Genomic DNA, 17,477 nt, shown 5'->3' with positions numbered 1-17,477 from the left:
ATACATGAAAAACAAACTGCTTTTTCAAAACAGGTCACATATTTTATGCAGCTTCGGTTTATAACTTCCTGTTTGCATCATGAGCTCCATGACAAAAAGGTAAACAAGTTATTAGCAACGCTCTGTCAATCCAAACCCAGACCCTAATAATAGTTTAGAAATAAACTTGTTAGTGAAAAATTTAAAACAATGATACTAGTCAGGGTCTCATTATAACAGCAGTTAAATCAATTGTGTGCAAGACAGGAAGTACAACTTTTTAGATCTGATTTCTCCAAGGAATTTTTTCCCAGCAGGTGTTTTTTTTTAACTAAATAATTAAAGTGAGTACAACTTGGGACCATGACAAGGAAAAATAATTAAACACTGAGACACATTCATTAAATGAATATTGCTAAGAACAGGAGCTAATTTAGAGCATCATTCTCGACAAACACAATGTACACATTTTCCGAGGTGTCTACAGTGGAGAGGAACAGAGATGTTGTACCAATTACTAGTTTCTCCAGACAGCCAGCAAAAAAACTACCCCGAAGCAAGAACCACAAACTTTGAGAACAGAAGATGATTACAGTCTGAAAGCGTAGCAAGGACTTCCTGTCGAGCAGATCATTGAATCTCCAGCAACCTCTGTAATCTTACCGTTCTGACGGCTGAAGCTTTTGTTTTTTTATTATTCCTGTACTTTACGCTGACATTAGCAACGGGTTTGTTGTAGTTTTGTTTGCAGTAAGGGGGGAGGGAACGATGTTATCATTTTATCTTTTCTGATCTTGTCTTTGAAACGCCTGAAACTACACAGTTTCTCCTGGAACCAAAAATACAACAAAAATAATTCGATGATAAAAAGACGAACCACTGGTAAGAAAGGAAAGGAAGGAAGTAGTGACAAGCCTGACTGTGAAAACACAGAATATCAACGGACTAAAATAGAGATTTCTCATGAGCTGATCCTGGTGTTTCTTCTTTTTTTTCCAGTATTTTTATACTCATTATTTGAAGCCAGATAATAATGCTTTCTCTAAAAAATAAATAAATAAAAAATACATGCGGATGTTTTTTTCTTTTTTAAAAGTGGCGGCTAAATAAAACCACAGGCATTCATTGTATCATCCTTTTCTCCACATAATACATTGCACCCTCCACAGACTTTGTGTAAATCCAGTTTTATTTGTAGTAAGTCAAAGTTTCTTAAAGAAATAGTTCTGATCTTTTAAAGTGAGGGTATAAACAAATAATATCTTACCTGTTGTAGACAGCGCTTTGAGCGACCACAATTTGGAGAAATGCAGTTTAATTCTGATCAAATTGATGAGCTAATAGCTAGCTTGAATTTGGCTAGGATCAAAGTAGATTGCTGCTGTCCTAAAACAACTTCAGTCCTAAAAAATTCACAGCAATTCGTGCAAACGCTACTTTGTAAACCTTAACATTGCTGACAGATTCACAGTACAGGGTTGTTCCAGCAGAAATATTCTAAAAATCTTGCCTGAAGTTTTAAAAACTGAAAAGAAAGTGCTCCTGTTGGTAAGCTCTCCAATATATGCTGAAAACAACCAAAACAGATTTATGTAAACTTGTAATGTAAAGTTTTAGATGTGTAAAGTTTTATAAATTAGCGTTTACATGAAATACTGTAGAATTTTTGTGATGTTTAAAGATAACAGGAATCTGCTTTGGTCTTGGTCCCACTGCAGCTAGACATTAGGTGGCCAGTCAGAGGTTGTTCAAAGAGTTATCTTCAACAGGTAAGATAATGATTGAAAACCTCCACAGTAGACTGTGATGCTTGCAGAGGACATCATCGTCAATTGGCCACTGAGAGTAGGGCACAGGAGGAAGAGAGTCTGGAGAGGTGGAGGGATGCTGTGAAAAGAAAAGGGTGAAGCTGCGAGGAGTAGAGGTGTTGAAGGTGGACGAGTTTAATGAGGGACAACCATCCAAAGCAACGGGCCGAGCACAAGAGAGATGAAGAAGAGTGCAGGCAAGGTGGAGTGGATGGAGATCAGTGTAACAAAATGGCAGCTGGGAGTAGCAGAGATGAAGATGTTTTTTGTTGGGAGTTACCAAAATGGATAGGATTAGAAAGGAGTATATCAGAGGGACAGCTCAGGTAGAGGAGTTTGGACACCAAAGTAGAGAGGCGAGGATGAATCGGACATGTCCAGAGGAGGGATGGTGGATATATTGGACAGGGGATGCTGAAGATGGAGCTGCCAGGGAGGAGCGACAGAGGAAGACGACAAAGGAGGTTCATGGATGTGGACGAGGTTATTTAGAGGGACGACGTGACAGAGGAGGATGTTAGAGCGAGGGTGAGATGGGCCGATGGGCCGTTGTGGCACCTCCTAACATGAGCAGACAAAGAAATAAAAATAATTTTAAAAAAAGAGTTTCAAACAATCTGCTGACTTAAAGGTATTATCAGCATCTCTCCCTGTCTCCTGCGTGGCCAGCTCTCTCCCGATCAGTAAACTCCACCAATAAAGCTACATAATACAGAAGGACAAAAGGTGCAAGGGAATAATGGTGAAAAGTGACAAATAATCTCACTTTAAGACCTGAGTTTTATCACCTCTGTGAGGTTCCCACTTGGGCGATCATGTCTGGCACTGCGCCCCAGAACTCCGTGTTCTAATGAGAAAAGAAAGCAAAGACGTGTGATTCATGGCACCAGCTCAAGGATTAACACCAGGTTCTAGGGTTATTGAGAGAAATTATCTGGCTTTTGGTTTCTCTCTGCTTATGGAGGAAAAAAAGGAGTGGAGTACACACATCCACTCACCACGGGATGTGTGTTAGACTTTTCTTTTTTATTTGAACCATTCTTTTTCCAGGGTGGAATGCTTGCATAATATAAAACTTCAATGGTTTTCAAATACAAGAATTAGGTGCACAAGTTAGAATTTGTTGTGGATTTTCTCTGAGTCACACAGCTTGAAAGTATGCAAACAGGCTCAAATATACACATACATTCACCTTTTAAAAAGTGGTGCTGAAGGTTAGAGAATTGTTTTTAATTTGACAAGGCCAAGGCCTAACAACTTCCCATTAGTGATCATGATTAGCCTCAGCTGATGGTTTTTCTTTGACAGTTTAAAAATTTTTTAAAAATATTTGTTTAGCAGCGCTCATTGGACAGCCAAAACTCATTTGATACGCTCAGAAGTGAAGTGTCATGAACGGTGGAGACGGAGGTGAACCCAGAAAGCAGACTCATAACTCGGAACTAAAGAAAAACTAATTTATTAGGATGAAAACAAAAAGCTGACGGGGCAGCGGAACCAAAACATAAACTAAAACCAGAAACACGGATGAACACAGGACAAGAACAAATGAACAATGATCTGACGAAGAGGTGGAGGAAATGACCGGGTTTTAAACACAGAGGATAATGCAGTAAGTGGGAACAGGTGAATGATAATAATTGCTGACAGGTGGAGATGGACGTGGCAGGTAAACAGATGACAAAGCTGGGGAGATGTAGATGAAAACAAACACAGACACCAGAGACAAAGACAGAAAGTACACGAACCAAACTAACAAGTTAACTGAATAAAATAAACAATAAACTCCAACTGAAACACGAAGACAATAAACAGAAAACCAAAACCCAAATCCCGACAGTAAGAAAGGAAATTAGGATGATAAGGAACCACCAAGAAAGAAGTCCTTGCACCAAAAGCCACATCTTTAAGCTTGATTAAAATTCACAGGTGCCCACATGGACAAACCAAATGCGAAAGTGTCTTGAAACGTTCCCAGAGGTTCTCCATTTTGTTGCGGGCGTCACCAGCCCATATTAAGACACCTGCATGGGGGCTCTCCTCTGACAGAAAACAATCAAGGCAAATGTCCAGATCTAAAAACCAGTAATTATTACTGGAAGATCTAGTGCAAACCTGCCTGTCTTCATTTCAAAATTGTACTCCAGCAAATTAAATCATAAAGGTGAGGCGAAGTGGGTGCAAAGCGAGTTGAGGCGGGTATGATGTGGCCGGAGGTGGGCAACAAAATAATGTGCGTGGCCTAGAATGCAGCCACTTTGGTGTAGAAGCCTTGGACACCAAAACAAGGTGTGATTTTCACAACCAGCTGCTCAAAATGTGACCTTGGTTGCAAATAGTCTAAATTTGGCAAGACTGCAATGGAACATTTTACCTATTTTCTTACAATTGTGAGTCACCAACTAGTCTCCAAGGGTTCACAGTCAAGTAAATACTACCTGAAGTACATTGTACCAGCTGTCAGACATGGTAGTACTGGTGCATTGCACAAAAAAATGGAATAAAGAAGGACAACAACCTGTAACCTAATATATTTCACCTCAGATCAACAGCCAGATGTTCACACCTGGACACAATTGGGCGTTCCAACAGGACAGTGATCCCAAACACACACATCAGAGCTGGTCTCTGATTGGTCAAAGCGGGCTTATTCTGTGATGGGTTGGACGGGTTGGTAAAAATCGTTGATCTCACTGTGATTTCACCCTGAAAAAGAATGTTTCAGCGAAATCATCAAAAGCCCCAAATTAACACGACGTTCACGCCCACGATGAGTGGATGTAAACTGTGGATGAAAGAAACAAGTTTATGGAAATCACAAGACACTGCCGTGACATGAAATCGAGCTTTAAATAGAGAAGATCTTGAATCCAACTTACCGCAAATAAAGATGCATTCAAATTATATACAATACAAACAACGGCTCAAATGAGTTTTCCTTAAAAGTACGACCTTAAAACGTCTTCTTATGCTTTAAAAAATAAACATACAGAATAATTCTAGAACTTTGTCTGAGTGCAACTCATAAAAGGAAAACAAATTCATTCCCCACAGCGATAGGAAACAGAAAAGCCATATACATTTATCTTCATAATTTAAAGCGAAAAGTGGAGACGATATTTAAATAGATCAGTCACAGCTTTGGTCGATCCAGGGTAGGAGAGGAATTCAAAGCACTGAAAATGTTTTTTTTAGAGAAGACATCTTAATGAATACCTGCCAGACAGTCTGTTCCAAAATCAGGGTTATTTGTAATATTGAAATAAATTGAGTAAACAATTGGTTTAACTTCGAGAAATACATGCTTGGCATTGGCTCCAAAAAGTAAAATAAATCAACAGAAAGCCCACACGCTGAAAGAATCTGTGCAATATAGTTTGACAGGAAAATGAAATCATTCTCGGGCGTCTGGCAGACAAAATGTCTCTTCGGCTTTGAGATAGAACCACTTTGGTAAATGTGAAATAAAAAGCCTTTAGGTGCAGTCGGAATTCTGGCATCCCGTAGACTTAAAAGGAAGGAGGGAGGAGAGACTGTAATTAGCAGCTGCAGTCAAACTGAATGACAAAAAAAGTGGAAGTAAAGACAAATAAAAGAACAGCGTGTCGGAAATTCGACAAAAGAGACGTTTTTAAAATGGCACGAATGTTGAATCACGGTTTTTTGGAAAGAAGTGTTCGGAACAAATAGAATTAAATATTCTCTCTAGCAGTCATGGAAAGTAATGTGAGGACTTAAAGGATTCAAATTATATTAAGCTCTAAAAGTACACCGGAGACATGTGACAAGTGTATTAAAATTTTATTAAGATTCTGGAAAAGAAAGTGCAGAGAAAAGTAGATTGGACAAAAGAAATGTTGCCTCAACTTTTGGCAATATTGCTCCTGTCGTACAGAACACAAAATAAATAAATGATGGCGTTTAATTGGTTTCAAAACCTGCAGTGAACGCACAAACAAAGGAACAATTCAGACATCTTAAAGAAGCATTCTGTGCAAAGGTTATTAAGAGTTAGATCGCTCTTTGAATGGCCTCCATTTAGAGAAATAGAGTTTAATCTGACCAGACTGACGAGCTAATGGCTAGTCTGAGCTCAGTAAGGACCAACGGAGATTACCACTGTGATAGAACAACTTAAATTTTGCATTACAAGGTTATCCTCACAGAAACTTGATGTTGCTGCTCATGAAGGAAGTGTCTTCCACTGGAAGGGCTACAGCTAGCTGCTGCTGCTTCTTTTCGTGCCTAAAAATAACCATTCAATTAGAATTACTGTGTATCAACTGTTTAATTGATGTCACTGCAAACGAATAAGCATTTGTTTGAACCACAAGGACATTTTTGAGATTGGAGATGACTTAAAATGGCGACAGACCACTTTGGTCTTGGCTTCGTACCGACTAGCCATTAGCTTGTTAATCTGTTCCAAATTAAACTCTTTTCAGACCAGAGGCAGTATGCTCATAATCTGAGCTCATAATCTTTCTACAAATCTTTAAAAGATCCATAGTATTACTTTAATCTATTTTGTCGATTTTTTCAAAGTCGCATGGAAACGTTTTTTTAATCAAAACAAACTATTTTGCTTTATGTCCAAACAGGAAGTGCTGTGTGGTGACACTGTTCTGTGTGTTCACAGTTAATTTGCTATTTAGCCTCTATTCTTACGTGTAGGTTTGAAACTAATTAAACACCATAATATATTTAACAAAAACCCTAAGGCTAAAATACAAAATAAAAATCTTTACTATATCGATTAACATTTTTTGATAACAAAACACGGAACATTTTAATTTTATGTGGGATGTGCAATACACAAACTTTACAGTTTTGAGTTTAGATTGTACACAGTTGGAAAAGGTTAAGCAATGAACAAATAAGTCTTCCTAAAGAGCTAACAAAGGCTAACAAACCTCCGCTGGAGGTTTCCTTTTTGTAAAAAGGGAGTCGTTTCTTTCCATTGTCGGTCCTTTGCTTGATCAGGAAGGGTGACCTGCACTGGAGGGAAGTTATGACGCAGTTGATCAGTTTCCTTTGATAAACAACTTTCTCTTGAATCTGGACATGTTTTGGACTGAACTGGATTGTGTGAAATTTTGGACTTGTTACTTCTTTGCACAGTGCACAGAGACGACATTTGTTGCAAATTGGTGTTACATAAATAAACTGAAAGGAACTGGAAAATACAAAGCAGACAGCAATCAGTGCAGCGCAGATATTTCAAAAGGCAATGACAAGCTCATTCAATATAAATATATACCCTGACGTAAAACTCTAACTAAATTCTCAGAAACATCCCTGCTTCGTTTTTTGCTTTCATTCATTCAGTGCAGCATCAGAAAGGCTGTGAGTGGCTGTAAACTTCACGCAGCGCACACGACTCTTACAGAACACAACATGTTGGACAGCTGGCTGACTTTGCGGCGACCTCAGATTCTGTCACCGAACAACTTCTACAGCTAATTAGAGGCTGGTTCAGACGCTCAACACATCTCAGAGTTTAACTGTCGTTGGAGTGCCTGTCAGCGAATGTAACCCGACTGCTGTCGAATGTCTGTTAGCATCTGTGGTTGCCAGAACGTTCTTACATTACATGGCTTCTTGTTGCTTCACCAACAGAATCGAGAACATATGTAAACAGCTGAAAAATAAACTTGTAGAAAAATTATTTTTCATAGATTGAGGTATCCTGTGATGCTTGGAGGAGAACATTTAGCCCCTAACCCTGAGCAATACAAGCCAGCAAGATATCTCAAATACAAAACAAAATGAGTGGGATCTAATTTTTTTTTTTTTTTTAACTTGCGTCAAATAAGGCAGTCCACCCATGTGGCAAGACAATCTCAAGTCAAGTCATTTTTGGCAGTAACCTTTTGCTGAACTTGCTAAATCTAGTCTATTTTGCTTTCAAATGGATTTATTCAGTGATAATGGATTATTTAAAGTGCCTTTTATAGTCTAGCAGCCACTTGTCTTATAATTTCCTGTGCTGAGACACAATTTCAGAAAGAACTTTGAAAACGTTCTGCAGCATACACACACTAATTGATTTGACTTTCCATACATGAAATACAGCACCAAGCCTGGATATTTTAAAGTCACATTTCTAAAATTGGTAGACGTTTAAGAAGTTGATTTTGTTTTTTGTTTTTTTCAAAAGCGGGACAGCGTGAAGTTCTTAGGAGTCTTCGGTGTTTTCACTTGCAGTACGAAGCAATCGCTGTTTGGTTTGTTGCAGGGGTGTCCAATCCTGGTTCTGGAGGGCCGCTATCCTGCATGTTTTAGGTGTTTCTCTGCTTTGGCACCCCTGATTTGAATGACTGAGGGATTAGCAGGCTTCTGCAGAACTTGAAGACCTGCTGAAGAGCAGAGAAACATCTCAAACATGCAGGATAGTGGCCCTCCAAGACCAGTATTGGACACCCCTGCGTTAGAGGAATCCTCCCTGCAGCAAAGGTTCTACAGTTCTATGGACTGAGTCCACTTTGCAACACAAGCCTGCATATATAATACACAATATACTGCAACTCATGAATTCACACTCCCCCACATTTAAAAAATAAAATCCCATTAATCTTTACCCGGATGGAAAACAATGCAAATATTGAAGCAGCAATGCTGAAAATGGATTTGTGTATTTGATAATGCGACATGGCTTTTTAAAAAGAGTGACAAATATTGAAATCAACTCATGAGAAACTGAAGCAAATTAACCCAAACACCTGAATTTTCTGGAGTGAAAAAAAAAAAAAAAATTCACGATCGCCTCCAGTGAAAAGTACACTCGTTCAACATATCATTGAGCCACTCATGGAAAACCCATTTTTTTCCCTCTCTCATTAAACCTTCTTTGCTTCGTTGGAGGTCTGCACTGCCTTGAGTGGCAGCTCGTCTGAAATGTCCACCGGGTTGCTGTAGGCCCGAGAGTTGTCCTCATCGTGCTGGTGCTTCGCAAAATTCACGAAAACCTGCAATGTCAAGAGGAAAAAAAAGCTATTTAATGTCAAAGTCAAGATAAAAAAAAAGGAATCTCAAAGCTGTTCTCCCCCCACTCTTCCTGCTTTTAGAATAAACAAAAATAGTCAAGCAGCCTACAGGGTGTACGAGTGAACACACAAAAACCTACAAAGCATCAACTAAGCGCCCGGACTCCCACAGTGACTGTCAGTTTGACATCTTTGACCAGCTGAGAAAGAGAATAAAACAATCATTTGCCTCTCTGTGATGCCCATTTAATATAAGACAAAAATCAATCGTGTGGCTTTCATAAAAAAAGCTGTCTGCATTTCATTGTGCTGTAAACACCAGCGGAGTGCATTAGTGATAAAGCGATGCGAAAAAAAAAACTTTTACCCCCGCTGAGAATAAGCAGCAAAGAGGATCATATAAAATGATAAGAGCATTGCTTTTTCATTAGATTGATTTCACTGGCTGTGTGAAAGCAAACAGACGTGATTTACGAGGGTTTGGTTTAAAATGTTGAGTGTGGGGGGGGGGGATAGACGTAAAGTCATCCAGACCAATTCCATCAGAAACTACTCAGACTTTATCAATTAAATTGTTCTTATGGCTACAAATGTGGTCTCGTAAATGGCAAATAAACAAACGCAACAGGGCCTAAATTCATCGATGGACGCCTCGGTTTTCCACCGGGTTAAAACACTCCTCTTTTTATGTGAAACTGAGATGACGTGAGAGCAAAACTCCATCTGAAACCTCCGTTTTCATTTACCAATGAATATAATCTGAAATGTTATTGCACGTTGTTGCATTTAATAGCATAAGCAACAGAAAGTAACTTCTTTACCGAACAAAGAATAACCATTTTAATTACGCCAACATTTTATTACTGTGTTGTTAGGGACCCTCTTACAGATTCACTGGAGAAAATGTGGACAGCGGACTTCTTGTGTATAGTAATGGAACGAGTCAGATTCTGCTGTTTCGCTGAAAGATTGTCGCCAGGTGCAGATTTTGTCCTTTGTTGTCTGTGTCTTGGTGAATATTGACTGAGATTTGGAGAAAACAGTCTGTAGATCTACAACTCGTTAAAATGGGAGTCAAACGGACTCATGAACCACTCCATGTTGTGTTATGAAACTTCCAGGAAATAATCATTGGTTGTATTTCTACAACTACTGGAGTCAACCCGATTGAACATCGCTGACACAGCGAACAGATTGTCAGGTTCTGTTTTTTTAGTTTTGTTTGGACTTTGCATTTTGGATCGTTGAGTTATGTATTATTATTATTATTATTATTATTCCATGGTTTCTTTTGTTAGTTCAGTCTCCTGTTTTATCACAGCTCTGTTTATTTTCAGTATTCTAGTTTTGCTTTATTATTCCCTGTTTTCTTAGTGTTAGGTGTAGTCTTCTCCTTTGTTTGCCCCTGGCTCGTGTTTCCTGTTTCCTTGCTTGTGTGCTCTTCCTCGCCTCCTGCGTCCTCTCTCCCCTCACCTGTGTCTTGTCAGTAATCAGCCCTGGTCCTTTGTCTCCCTCTTGTATTTAAGCAGTCCTTTTCCTTCCCTCTGGGCCGGTTCGTCCGTTTTGTTACCCTGTGTATGTCTAGGCTTTGTTGTGTCGTCACGTCCAGTTTTAAGTTCCATGTATTTTGTTATTTCATCTTTGGATTAAATCAATTAGGTTTAACACAGATGTTAGAAAATGCAAAAAAAAAAAATACCCCTACAATTCTGGTAATGTTACAGATACTGAGCTAGAATCTGGACTGGTTATAGTTAAGGGTCGTTCACAACATATACTCCAAGTGCAACTCATGCTATATCTTTGCCTAAAACTTGAACATTAATTGTTGTAATCAGCCCTAATTGTCAATTAGCAAACTATTAGATTAACCACTGGATGAATTAAAGTTTTTTTTAATTAACTTTCAGAAATAAATTCTTGATGTACATTTAAAACTGGCTAAATTTTGGAGGTCAAGATGGCCACCACAGCTAACAGACAGCATCTGTTAATATCAGCTGCTCTCTCTCTCTTATCAACCACTGAATGGATTTTAATAAAACTCTCAGAAAATAAACATTGGTTTTACATCTACGACTGCTGCCGTAACTAATCAGCTTTATCAAACACAAAAATGGCTGCAACTCTGCCACTTTTACATATATTGGGCTAAAATTTGGTGTGTTAGTAGCTGAGAGTCATCCTCAACACATACTTTGACGTCCTTCACAACTCACAAGCTCTCACAATATTGCATAAGATCGTGCATAATGACATTTAGGTTTAAACAAAATGGCTATAGATCTGACCATTCTCATCAAAAATCCTCAAATCCTGGCTTACAAGGCGGCGGGTGATAGGCATTCTTTCAAGGAATGCTACACTTTGATTTTAAATATAATTCAACAAAATTTGGATGTAAACATTTGGAAAGAAGAATGAAAAGACGACGCTCCTTCGGTGTGTGAAAAGCAACAGTAGACAATCTTGTAACTGAGAAGCAAACTTTGCCTGCAGAACACCGAGGGCTAAATTATCCTTGCGTGCATGATGTCATACCATCAGCAGAATGAATCAAGGTCAGCGTTGTCAAAGCATCTTGTCAGGGGAGAGTGAGTAAGAGGATAAGAATGACAGTAGCAACAAATAAACTGTCCGCCCATCTCTCCCGGCCTCTGACCCTGCCACCGGCTGATATCGGCTTGATATGCCGAGGCATGCGCCGCATTAGATATTCACAGTCAAGGCTGTCGAGGTTTCTCAGCAGAATTTCTAAGTGCTGTTTGTGCTGAACTTTCTGTGAAACTCCGAGTTTTAAAAAGAGCGTCAACATTTTTTGACCGTGGGGGGGGAAACCAAGGTACGTTCAACCTGTGATCATTTCCTCACGTTCTCTCTCCGTATTTAGCCAACCATCCATTCGTAACAGGAGCGTCACGCACCAGCGCGGCTGAGTGGCGTTTTCTTAATAACAGATGGATACAGGCATTAATTACATTACAGAGGCTAAATTTGTGTGTTGATTTGATGGCCACTGAGGCAGAAAACAGGAGGGGAAGGACGCGATTTACACAATTAACCTCTGTTTTATATCATAACACTCCTTGCAGGGTGTGAAATGGATTTTATTTTTATACAATCCACATCCTCAACCTATACATGTTTTGCCATTACACTAGAAATGCTTTGGACACTTGTCTATGTTAAGAATTCAGTCATTTTTGTGTGTTAGAGAAGGACACCATTAGCCTAAAACTGGAGCTTCTTTCACTTTCTGTTATAGTGATAACATAATGTAAAAAACTATGTTTAAAATGTAAAAAACTGAATGTAAAGGAGCCACCAGTGTTTATAGTATACATGTCTAAAACTTGTTCTTAGTAACAAACAGCTACAAGATGTTGCCTGTTTTTTTTATTATTTCCACCTGCAGATTCTGTCATCGGCATCATTTTATTTATAAAGCCATTTTGGATTTAGTTCCCCCTTATCTCACGTTCTATATTCTTAAGAAGCCCTCAGGAGGTCATTCTATCTGTTCTAATGACTTAATTTTATTAATTGTACCAAATGTTTGTACAGATTATGGCAAAAAATGCTTCTAGTTTGCTGCTCCTTCAGACTGGAATCAGCTGCAGAAAGACTTGAAGCTTATGGAGTTGGTTTCTCTGAACGTTTTTAAGACTATGACCTCCTGAATCGTCCGGCTTTTCAAGTCAAGTTTCAACCAATCGATTTTCAACATTTAATGTAGCAACTACATTAACAAATCCAGAAGAAGGAAAAGCAACTTTAATTTAAGTGCCATCCCACTTCGATCAACCTAATGAACACAAATATCCAACTCTGCTCGGCTTCTTGTAGTGTGTTGACACAAAACATGAATGAAAGACGGCGGCTGATATGCATCCCTTCACTCGATTTTTAATCTAACATGAAGTCACGGACACAAAAAGCTATTTGGATTGTTGCATCGGGGTCAATATAAACCGCTGTCCAAACAATAAGAAGCGAATATTTCGAACACACGTTGAGCTCAAAAAAGGTGGCTTAAAAAGTCCCTTTTTTGTTCAAATCTCCTCTGCGGGGTCTCAACGGCGGGCATCAACGCCTGAGCTCCACACCGTGTCGATCAATATTAATTCTAGTGCAAGTTGGGTGTTATACTATAGGTCAAGGCTCTTCTCTATAAATCATCAGCTGAAAGGTGACTGTCTGGGTCTCCATAGGTTCTCCAGGTCTGGTCCGTTCATGTTTTAATACCGTGACCTCGTGGTCTAAGTATGATTTATTTACTGCCTCTGATCTGGTAAATATTGACCGGCGTAAAATGTGTGGCAGCGTTAACTCCAAAGTTAAAAAAGAAATATTAATGGCTCGAAGTTGTAGTATAGTAGGACAACTACCAACAAGATGCTGTTAAAATTCCTTAATGTTACTGTTAATTAGCTGTTATGTAATTCATACCGTTTATACTGTTGATCTAAATCATTCCTGAAAGGTTTTTATTTTGAATCGAGTGGTATCTAAATGTGGATCGTGTTATTAAAATCAGGGCGCTGAAATCCTCAACATCGCTGCAGTGTTCTTTATAAGGCGTAATTTGATTACCATGGAGCTGAGGCAGTGTACAAAAGACTCACATCAGTGTGTTTTTGCTTCTCCTCCCCCCACTCGCCACTGGGAGGGGGGGCATTTGTGACCTTTCTGCACCTAAGAGAGGTCATTCTTGCCTCCCGCCTGGTCATCTGCCGCTGAGCTAATAGAAGGTTTGTAAGACTAGACACAGCCGCGCTCACCACTCACTGCCTGATTGTATCAGATCTCTGGGGTTGTAGAGAAAACAAAAGGTGAAGACGGTCTGGAACATGTGGAACTCGGCTGAAATTCGCCACACAAACACCACGCTGTAAGAGACGGAGTTTAAAGAGAACCGAATACGGCAAATGTTTCAAGCCATACGTTTGACGGTTTCATTTTAATGAAGAGAGGAACAGACTATTAACTAAGAAATCCTGACAAAACACCGGTCATAAAAGGTACTAATCGATTTGCAAATAATTAAGGGAAATATATTTTTAATTCCCTACAACCCAGTCAGAACTGTGGCTCCCACAGATGGGATGTGTGCCCTCAGAATACGTTTCTTCCATTCTTATGTCTCTAAAAGTGGAATGGGAGACTCCACTCCTGTGGAGCCAGCTAGTTTCTGTCCACGAGGCTGACACCCTGTCTACGTTTAAGACTAGGCTGAAGACTTGCCTTTTTGATGATTCCTATTGTTAGGGTTCACTTTATTCTCTCTACTCTCCATGTCATAAGCCTGTTTGTCTTCTTTTTTTTCTTTCAATAGAAACTACACCTGGTCCACTTGCTGTTCGTCTTTGTCCCCTTCCTGTCCTCCGAACCCCCTTCTTTTTAAAAAAGGGAGTCGTTGTTTTCCACTGCCGCCACTGGGCTCGTTTCGGATGGGGGGTTGCGACGAAGTGAAGCTTCGTCACAATCGTCTGGCTTCCTCAGAAAGATAAATTTCACTAATGGGCATTTTATAAAGGTACTGTATGTGACTGTATTGTATTATAATAGAAATCAATTGACTTTAATTGGATTTGAATCGCTACATAAATAAACTGAATTAAAACATCAAAGCTTTTGAGGTTTTGAAATAACAAGGTTTTAATTTATGTGGAAGTGTTGGAGCATGAGCTACTTTAAAAGTAACACAGAAAGAAAAAAATAATCAAAATTGCAGCTGATTAAGCCTGATAGAAATTACAGAGCAGGAGTTTCTCCATTAAACATGTAGGAATTATATAAAACCTCGTCTTCAAAAGCCATTATTTCTCACATACGTTTCTCAGTTGGAGGTTGAAGCCGAGGCGCCATACTGAGGCTACGCTAAGTTTGTAAATGAAGTGATTTAGTCGAAGGCTTCGTCTGTTTTATACATTATACCCTGCTATGCCAGACACTTTTAACATCGGAAGGGCTTTCGATGAAATGATTTTGAAAACCAAAGTATTTCAATATTGCCCTCCATTTTCTATAGAACACTACATAAAATTTTAGTAAGTAAAACAGAAATAAACCTAAATAAGACCTAATCAGTTTGCCGATAAAATAAGGTCCGAAATGCATTCAGAGTTTTGGTCTCACCTGATCCAGAGTAGTCTGGGACACAGAGTAGTCCTCCAAGCCCAGCCTCTGCTGGTGGCCGGTGAAGTGGCCGAAGATGTTGGCCAGAGCTCCTGGCGCGTGCGGAAGCTGGTACTGGAGTGTGTTGTGGTGACTCTCCTTGAGGACGCTGCCCGGAAACGTCCGCTGGATGAAGTCCTCGACAGGCTTGAGTTCGGGAGGAGAACCGGCGACCCGCACGATCACCGTGTATCCGTCACCAAATCTGGAAGAGAGGTTGCTCGCACTTTAGCATTTTATGCTTCCCGCACGAAGAAGCAGGTGAGTCGTGCGCAGCTATGAGCAGCTCAGCTTCCTCGCTGCACGGAGAGAAATAAATCTTTTCCAATTCAAATTGGAACGAGAATCAAAGCAAGCAGCTGACCTAAAAGCTGAAGGAGGCACCGGTGTGAGCAAAGCCAGAGGACTCGAACAGAAACAGGTTTTAAACAAGGAGCGTTGTTATTTCAGAAAACATTCTCCTGGGTTAAACAGGAAAGACAACAAAAAGTCTGTACTTGCGTCGTTTCAAACTGTAAGCATTTTGATAGATCAAACGGTAACTGTGTTGTTTAGACATCACCACATGTAAGGCTGAATTTATTCCTTACCAAAGGTAATCTCAGTTCAGCAGCATTTTCATTTTTTTATTCCGTAGATTTGAATTTAGCATTCAGTACCTGACAGCCGCAGCTAGACAGCTACAGTGTTTTACTCGGGAATTGTAACAGAACAGAGGGGATAAAAAAAAAAAGAAAAAAAGGAAAGAAAGATTCATGCTGCACTGACTGATAACAACCGAAACGACAGCTCAAACTTTTTGTTGCTTGGAGCAACAATGGATAAATTACTTTATTTTCTCTTTGGGTGGATGTGGAATTTATGCTGGGATGTGAAAGCTGCATCCTCTCTAACTGTTCGCCCTTTGTTGTATTCATTTACCTTTCACGAGAAAAAAAAAAAAAAAGAGAGAAATAAAAGAATCTCTGAATTTGTTGAAAGTTCCACGAGTTGTTACGGTGCTTACTTGTTCAGCTGATCAGAAATAACAGAAAGGTTTAACAAATCTTTCAAATGGTAACAATAAGTCCTCTCATCCAGAGTTTTAAACTTTAACTGTACTGTTGGGAACTGACTGATGTAACGACGACCCACGAGGTATTCGATACAAGATGTGGATTGAGTCTGACTTTTTACTCGATGGAAATTAAAACTTCAAAGTAAAAGCATCGCTAATTCAAAACAAGTCTAAAAGATATTGCAGTCACTGTTGAATTAAAGCTAAAATTTGTTTCTTGCCATTGATAAAAAAAACAAGCAAACAAACAGACAAAAAGAACGTAAATTGATGCAAATTACAAAACATAAACTTGGCTCATTTAACAGTGTGCATATTTTAAAACCTGTCACCCTTACTAAAACTTTACAACATAAACAACATCCTGGACATAAAATACTGTCAGAAATGAAAAAAAAAAAAAAAAATGGGCCAAAGCTGAAGCTAATTAGCATTCTGCGCCTTTGAATGTGTGCTATGTCTGTTGAGCGCCAAATAAAAACTCAGTGCCTTGTTATTCTGCCGTTAGTACTCTTATGACCCCTTGTTTTCTGCCTAATTAATTCCCTAATGTTGGGTTTACTCTCAGAAATGTCCATTGTGGCTTGTACCGAGCCACATGCAACGAGAGTCGGAAGCCCCCTTAGTGGCAATTAGAGATATGGTGAATAAACTGCAGGTTTCCATGATCCCGGAGGAGGGAGAGAAGAAGTGAAGCGCCGGGTTACTACTTAGAAACACAATGAATCGACCTCATGGGTGGCAGACCCTTTAGTTACAACACGACTGCTTGACGCCGAAGAGAAACAATGTGGCGAAATATTGTAGCGTAGCTCTTGTTTCTGAGAATAGTAATATGGCTCAATTTTAATAAGGGTTTCAACATTACTTTTCTTCGCCTGATGCCAAAAGGTGAAAGGAGGGCAATAAGCTGTTTGCCATTGGAAAGGGGTTTGGCAAGTTTTTCATGGGTGCAACCCACAAACTCAACTGCTGCTCGACCCAAATTATGCATCTTCCCAGCAACTGTGGCACCATTTCAGAGGAAATAAACAGGCTTTCCAACAGCACAAGATTTATTTGGTAGGAAGCATTGTTACACCGATGAAATAATCAACCAAACACAAATTTCCGTACTATTTGTGCTAAGTTTAATTTGAGCACTGAATGCATAAGATCGATACTGAGTGAGATTGCGCGTAATGGTATTTTCAAAGTTTGACCAAAATGGCTACAACTCAGCTTGCCTAAGGACAGAAAACAAACAAGCCCTGAAAGTCCAACCGCACTGATGAAAAATAATAAATAATATAAAAACTGGTCCAAATCTGCCTATCTTCATTTCAAAAGTGTACTCCAGTAGATTAAATCACAAAGGTGGGGGCAGCTGCCAAGATGGGTACGATGTGGGTCAAGGTGGGCAACAAAATAATGTATACAGGCAAAAACATACAGAAACTAGGTCACGATATTCAAAAAAACAGCCGTGTT

At 39.4% G+C, this 17,477-nt stretch overlaps 1 protein-coding gene across 2 annotated transcripts in view; it reads right to left on the bottom strand.

Annotated features, from left to right (window-relative positions):
* Nucleotides 1–5,569: 5,569 nt before the first annotated feature.
* The window catches only part of LOC108234870 (phospholipid-transporting ATPase ABCA1), a 215,816-nt gene continuing 203,908 nt past the window's right edge, over nucleotides 5,570–17,477 (bottom strand). For both annotated transcript variants that reach the window (XM_037976591.1, XM_017414453.3), the window contains 2 exons: nucleotides 14,912–15,155; nucleotides 5,570–8,755 (listed from right to left, as the gene is read on the bottom strand). In XM_037976591.1, the coding sequence (XP_037832519.1) occupies nucleotides 8,627–8,755; nucleotides 14,912–15,155 (373 nt within the window). In that variant the 3' untranslated portion in view covers nucleotides 5,570–8,626. The remainder of the gene's footprint in view (nucleotides 8,756–14,911; nucleotides 15,156–17,477) is intronic.

The sequence above is a fragment of the Kryptolebias marmoratus genome, linkage group LG7 (genome assembly GCF_001649575.2).
Source record: "Kryptolebias marmoratus isolate JLee-2015 linkage group LG7, ASM164957v2, whole genome shotgun sequence".
Lineage (NCBI taxonomy): Eukaryota > Metazoa > Chordata > Actinopteri > Cyprinodontiformes > Rivulidae > Kryptolebias > Kryptolebias marmoratus.
This window is presented reverse-complemented; position numbering and strand designations above follow the sequence as displayed.